Below are 7,500 nucleotides of genomic sequence, written 5' to 3'. Positions count from 1 at the left end.
AGCTTGCAATGAACCCAGAAGATCTATTTCTCGGGTTCCTAACATTTCCATTTTGTATTCTTTCGACTTTTCTTTTGATTTAGGCACCCACGTCATGGAAGGCTCCGGGCGGATGGTTATCTCTGCTGTTGGAGTCAACTCACAGACTGGGATCATCTTCACTTTGTTGGGTGCTGGTGGGGAAGAAGAGGAAAAGAAAGAGAAAAAAGGTAAGGTCTGCTCTCTGGTCCAGGTAAGCACTTCCCTGGTGTACCTCTGCATGTCGGTCTTCATGCTCATATCAGCTCTCTTGTTGGCTGAAGCCAGGGCGTCAAGATGAATTTCGGAGCTGCTCCACATAAATGTCTTCAAAAACATCCAGCAGAAGGCATCTATAGTTTCTGCATAACTGGCCCAAGGATGACTTCAGGTTGATGGATCCTTATTATAATCTGTTCCTTTTCTGATCACGACATTTATTCATGCACCCTCCTCTTGAGCATTGCTTGCTTCCCCTTGTTATCTACCAAGGCTATTGATATGCCATTTAGATCCCTTCTGAGCCTTCTGGTTATTTTACACCCCAACCTAACCATCATTCCCAAATAGCACTGTCTAGGCTACTTCAGTTGGGTAGTCTACTTGTTAGGTAGAGTTTGCTAGGGTTGGAAGAGATCAGGGGTGGGTTTCAACCGGTTCGCGGCGGTCCCCGCAAACCAGTTGGTCGGCGAACCCGGAAGTAAGTAACTTCCGGGAACGGCGAAGGGCCCACCCGCCCGCCCGCGATCCTTACCCGGTTTTGACGAGTTCTGCGCTTCCACGCATGCGCAGGACGCATACAGCACCTGCGCGATCCTCCAGGAGCAGCTGGAGCATCGCACAGACGCTAGTACGCATGCGTGCACTGCGTGCATGCACGAGGACGCCACCGGCCCTGTTCCAACTGAACCGGTTGGAACAGGGTGAGAAACCCACCCCTGGAAGAGATGTTTATGCAGAGATATTTGCACAGAGTAGGTTGGTCATACTCTGGAGCAGTATTTCTCAATCTTGGCAATGTTAAGGTGTTTGGTCATCAATTCCCCAAATTCTCTATCCAACATGTCCATGCACCTTAAAGATGTCAATGTTGAGAGACACCACTCTGGGTCTATCTAAGAACTGGGGTAAAATAAATATTCTGGAACCATTGCTCAATGCTGGCTCAGTAGGACTGTTCCATATAACAATTTTCCCAGTACAATGCTCCCTACGATCAGTACTATGATTCTTAAATTCTCAAGAGAATCCTGGCTGGACATTTTTGGAGCTAAAGTTTCAAAGGCATTAAGTTGGGAAAGGCTGTTTTGGTAAAGCTGATTTATCACCTACTGTACCTTCTTTTAATTGAATCCCATTCTTTTCCAAAGATGCCTCATTTAGTGTTAGGAATCCACTCATCTTTTCTGCTCTCACCATTCCTTCCTTCCTTGGCTTCAGAAGCCTTCCTTACATGCCAGTGAAGTCCCTTGGCTGTCCTTCACGGTTCCACCACAAAACTGCGCTCGACTAAACCGCGTCCGACTAAACCGTGTAGCTGACGTCATCAACAGGGCGACAACAGCGCGGAGACAGAAGCACGCTGTAAACCCTAAACCTAAAATTAACCCCTAAACCTAACCCCCCTAAACCTAATCCTAAACCTAACCCCCCTAAACCTAATCCTAAACCTAACCCTAACCCTAACCCTTAGCCTAACCCTAACCCTAACCCTAACCCTAACCCTAACCCTAACCCTAACCCTAACCCTAACCCTAACCCTAACCCTAACCCTAACCCTAACCCTAACCCTAACCCTAACCCTTAACCTAACCCTAAACCTAACCCTAAACCTAACCCTTACCTTAAGTTGAATTGACTTGCTTTCAAAGCGCTATTTAAAGCGCCCTTCTTTCTCCGCGCTGGCTGTTGTCGCCCTGTTGATGACGTCAGCGACGCAGTTTAATCGGGCACAGCTTAGTCGAGCGCGGTTTTGACGGGTCACGGTCCTTCACTGCGTTCTGACCCCTGCTTTGTCACCTTCATCTCCCTGTACGACTGGGAGAAGGTATAAAGAATCCAAGCCAACCAATCATAGGCATTGCTCATTGCTCAAGCCATTCATCCATGTGATCAGTTTATTTGAAATATTGTCCCAGCAATAGACAGAAAAGTGACTCCCACCCAGTTGGGAGAACACTGAAAGGGCAATACTTGTGCAATAACACTTGAGTCAGTACATTTGGATGAATAGTGCTGAAGTTTGACTCAGCACTCTGAATTATGGTTCATCGGGGGTTTTTTTTGGAATCGGCCTCAACAAGGAACTGGGCGCAACTCAAAAGCTTTGGCATTTGCTTCATTGTCGTTGCATCTTCCGTATAGCAAGACTTATTAACCATGTTAACTCTCTAAGAAATTAGAAAAACTGCGGCAGCCTCTTCCCCTATCAGTGTAAAACAAATAGCCAATGTTCAAAGGAAAAAAAAATGGTGCAAGAGAAAACTTTTCCCTTCTGCCTAAATTCCATTTTTTTAATCCCCATCTGAATAATAAGCAACCTATTTCTGTGTTAGCTTGTTATTTACGTTGAAAATTGTATTGATTTAGTGCTGGCTCTTAAAAATCTACTACGGTGCAATTAATCCCTATTCAAAGAACAATTGAGCCAAGGGGATAGTAGCACTGAATCCCTCTTAGCAAAGGGACTTTAAATAAACGGCATCTTAATTTATTACCTTATTTTGTTCTTTCCAAATATGTTTTATTTTCATTTTCATTTCATACAGTCACATATATACTGTGCATGACCGGGGCCATATAACATTGAGCAATAAACACAGCCATCCTTGTCAACAATACTCCCCAAGATACAAACCCAATATACCACTTCAACCCTCCATACACCCTTTCTTTCACCCCCCCTCCAACTTTCCTTTCTCCCCTCCATCATTCCCCTCTACCCTACTTCCCCTACCCCTCTATCACTCCTCTCTCCCAATACACTCCCTCCCTTCCACCTCACCCTCCTTCCGATCCTCTCTCCCACCCTCTCTACCCCTCTTTCTTCTTTCCCTCTGCTCCTCCCTTCGGTGTATTTCTACTATCTATCAATATATTCAGCTTCTTATTTTTACACTAGAATTAAAAAGGCAACAGTATACAAGTGCAATCATGTTACTTTAAAATCTGGCACATACTATATTTCCCCCCTCCCCCCTATGACCCCACCTCCCTTCCCCCCCCCCGACTTCCCAGAGCCCGTACACGGTGTAGCTTTTTATCAAACACAGTCTAAGATATATTAAAGCCAAAGAAATTTTTTTTTTAAAAAAAAAGGAAAAAAGAAAAAAGGAAAGAGAAAAAAAAATCAGTAAAATCTTTGCGTTGAACTCAGCTTCTTGCCATTACACAAACTTTAAGCAGTTTACATTGTTCCTAATCTGTTCCTAACGGCATCTTAATTTATTACCTTATTTTGTTATTAACCAGTCTAATGGGGAGTTCAGGGGTTTTTATGTTGTGGATTTTTCATGTTGCAAGCCTCTTGGAGTTGTGCGTGAGTCGGGTGGCCATGTACATTTGCTTAATTAATTAATAAGATAATTTGTTCGTAGACCCTGACGGTTTCTACAACGCTTCCATTTTTTTTTTTTTGACGAAAACCCATTTCTGTTAATCTGAAACTTCTGCTGGCTGAACCATTGCCGATGTCTCAGTCAAAAACTGTGTTAGCCAATCACTGTCAACCAATCTTCCTCACCCAATAGATTTCACATTACTTATTTAACCATCTCTCTCCATAATAAGTTAGCTTCCTGTTTTATCCTTTTCCTTCCTGCATGTCTTCTTAACATTCCCTGTTCCCAGGTCATTGTCGGAAGATGCATGCTATACTGTGGTGACTTTACTCTAGTTAGTTATTTGCAAGTTAGCAGACATAACTCTGGTCAGAATCTGGATGTGAAATTGTTTGGGAATCCCATCCTACATACACTTTGCCCATCAGAGTCAGTTTAAATCAGTGACGTGCAGTCAGGGGAGGCAGAGCCTCACCACTGTCATCATAAAAAAAAAATGTAAAAGGAAAAAGGCAAGAGCTGAGGTCAGGCTGAGCTAGTTGCTGCCAGAGTCACAGTGGATGACTCTGCTTAGTGCTTAACTGTTTAAAAAAGCCTCTTAAAAAAGGAGGAGGAGGGAGAACCACGTGCCTCATTGAGTCTGACTTTATGATCACTCGAGCAGAGTTAAGCAAGGGTTAAAAGCCGAAAAATTCCTTATGTAGATGAGGCACGTGGTTCTCTTGCCTCCTCCTGTAGAGGGCACTTTTTAAGAGGCTTTTTTAAACAGTTAAGCAGAGTCATCCATTGGGGACTCTGGCAGCAGCTAACCCAGCCTGACCTTAGCAGCTTTTGCCTTTTTCCTTTTACATTTTTACATTTTCATGATGGCAGGCAAGAGTAGAGTTGAAATCCTCTGTGATTGTGAAACAGCTGGAAAAGGTATGTGGGTCGGAGGGAAGAGGAGGAATTCAAAATTAATGTAATTTGTAAGTAATTGTAAGTAATTTGTGTGTGCGCGTTTGTGTGCGTGCGTGTGTTTGTTTCTTCACTCAAACAAACACTCTATCAATGCTTTAGTCAGTGGGGTGTCGTGGGAGAGGACTGCCTCACCAGCCATAAACCTCACCGCACATCACGGGTTTAAATGCAATGGTAAATTGGCCCACTGTCATAATGCATTAATAATTAGCACAGTGCATTAATTCAAGTGCTAAGCGATTGCATCCAAAATGATACAATACCATCCATCATCAACATCAGCCATGATGAGTGTTTAGTGCCACAATAATTATCCATTATTTTCACTAATATAAAATATAGTTGCTTGTTAGCAAATGTGGACTGAAGACTGACGTATTGGTGGTTTGTTTTGGAGGGCTGTGATGTTGAAACTAAGATATCATGTATCTGGCAGAGCAGAAACCTGACTCCAGTTTTTCTTGCCTCTTTGATGGAGCAGGGAAATTATTCATCACTACACTGTTGACTCCTCACTTCAAAACCTTCATTTAGTTGTGAACAATATAGGAGGGAAGTTTTCTCCCATGACCATCCTGGGCAAGAAAGATCACAAGTACTTTAAAATGATACCCTTCCAACCAGGGGTGGGTTTCAACCGGTTCGCGGCGGTCCCCACAAACCGGTTGGTCGGCGAACCCGGAAGTAAGTAACTTCCGGGAACGGCGAAGTGCCCACCCGCCCGCCCGCCCGCGCTCCTTACCCAGTTTTGATGAGTTCTGTGCTTCCACGCATGCGCAGGATGCATACAGCGCCTGCGTGATCCTCCAGGAGCAGCTGGAGCATCGCACAGACGCTAGTACGCATGCGTGCGCTGCGCGCGTGCACGAGGACACCGCCGCCCCCGTTCCAACCGAACCGGTTGGAACGGGGTGAGAAACCCACCCCTGCTTCCAACTTAGTTTTGGTAGGGTCTGGCCTACAAATTATCTATTAACAACTCAGTATCAGAGAAAACTAAGTAGAAATTAGGAATGAGCCTAACTAATTGTAATTTAATAAATTTATATGCCACCCAATCCCATAGGACTCCGGGCGGCTTACAAAATACAAGAGTAAAAATTAAAAGTTAAAAATATAGGGAAAGAGGAAAACAGATTTAAAAACAACACACCATACACTCAACCTAGGTGGGGCTGGACCTCGTTCATCGGGTCAACAGCCCCAGGCCTGCCGGAACAGCCAGGTTTTAGTGGCTTTTCGGAAGGCCGAAAGACTGGGAAGGGTCTGGATCTCTACGGGTAGATCGTTCCACAGGTTCTGGCTCAACAATCTAAGCAAATGTCTTTACTAATCGTCTTGTCTCTTTTTCCTATTATCTTCCACCACACTCCACTTTTTTTCCCCCCCTATGGCCTATGCATATCTCAACAGAAAATAAAATTAAGAGATGAGTGAACAAGTCTCCTGCCCACTCCTCTGTCTTCTAGATCTAGCTTTTGGATGAAGACAGGTATCAAAAATAGTGGAGATGGTTAATAGCATCTCCACAATCTTTATAGAAACATATAAGGGTGCAGGATTCTGCTCCTCCTCCCTCCTCTTCCCCCCTCCTCCTCCTCTTCCTTTTCCTTCCTCCTTCTTCTTCGGGAAAAAGTAGTTTTTTTCCAGTATTTTATGTTAGTTCAGCTTGAAGGATGATACCTTTCCCATCTCAGAAACATCTGATCAAAAAGATTAAAAAAAAAGTAAGTGAGAATTTTGGTCTTTTTTTTAATTGAGAATTTTTTAAAAAAACTTTTACAAATATTTGCTTCCCTCCCCTCACCCTCCCCCCAACCCCCCCCAACCTTCCCCCTCCCCGACTTCCCAGAACCAATACAGCATATAAATCTTTAACAAAAACATTCTAAAATAAACTTTAAAAAAAGTTAATATCATCTTTCACAAGAAGTGATGCTGTCACTACCAGCATCAACCAAAATCATCACATGGTCAGTTGTGATTTATGAAGAAGACTTCTATCATCTTTTTAAAAAGTCATGCTGGGACAACCATGCTGGGTTTAGTTTCTTCAAGGAGAACGTGCTTTGGTAGAAAAGGGTGTTTCTTTTTCTTTTTAATTGAAAATTTTGAAAAAAAAACTTTTACAAATATTTACCTCCCTCCCCCTACCCTCCCCACCCAACCCCCCCCCAACCTCCCCCCCCCCAGCTTCCCAAAACCAATACAGCGTATAAATCTTTAACAAAAACATTCTAATATAAACTTAAAAAAGTTAGTATCATCTTTCATTTGAGCTTTAACTCCTCCTTGCTAGGCTACCTCTAAACAGATTATATCATTTCTTGTTTCTTCAGTCATAAACTATCTGGAATTACTTAGTCCCATATTTATTTTGAGTATCTTCTCCATCTTCTCCACTCCAGTTTATATCTCTCGTTTGAATGGCCCTTGAGATATGCTGATATTTTAGCCATCTCTGCTAGTTTTGTTACTTTTAATGTCCATTCTTGAATAGCAGGCAAGTCTTCCTTCTTCCAGTATTGCACCACCAGCAGTCTAGCTGCGGTTATTAAATGCAAAATCAAAACATCAAAAAGACCAAGCTCAGGACCACCGCGAGGAATGAAAATACGAAAATAAAATTGAATGGTGAAGAGATAGAATGCATGGAAAAATTCACTCTCCTGGAGTTGCAGATTGTTCAAAGCGGTGAATGCAGCCCAGAAGTGCAGCATCAGATTGCACTGGTTCATGCAGCAATGATGCATTGTACATGAGTTGATAATGGAAAAGCAAGGGCATCAGCCTGGCAATGAAATGTAGTTTAGTGCGCTCGAATGTGTCCCCCTGTAGCTACCTATGGTTGTGAAAGTTGGACCTTAAAAAAAGCAGGACAGGAAGAAAATCAGTTCATTTGAGCTGTGGCATTGGAGAAGTCTCCTGCATATTCCTTGGATGGAAAAAGTGACCAACAGGT

General features: G+C 43.2%; 1 protein-coding gene across 6 annotated transcripts in view; it reads left to right on the top strand.

Annotated features, from left to right (window-relative positions):
- ATP2B3 (ATPase plasma membrane Ca2+ transporting 3) overlaps positions 1 to 7,500 on the top strand; it is a 179,638-nt gene that overhangs the window by 95,977 nt on the left and 76,161 nt on the right. For all 6 annotated transcript variants that reach the window (XM_087710875.1, XM_087710870.1, XM_087710871.1 and 3 more), the window contains exon 7: positions 84 to 209. In XM_087710875.1, the coding sequence (XP_087567001.1) occupies positions 84 to 209 (126 nt within the window). The remainder of the gene's footprint in view (positions 1 to 83; positions 210 to 7,500) is intronic.

This window comes from Thamnophis sirtalis, unplaced genomic scaffold, assembly GCF_051295495.1.
Source record: "Thamnophis sirtalis isolate CommonGarterSnake01/CBP01778 unplaced genomic scaffold, rThaSir2_p1.2 scaffold_3, whole genome shotgun sequence".
Classification (NCBI taxonomy): domain Eukaryota; kingdom Metazoa; phylum Chordata; class Lepidosauria; order Squamata; family Natricidae; genus Thamnophis; species Thamnophis sirtalis.
This window is presented reverse-complemented; position numbering and strand designations above follow the sequence as displayed.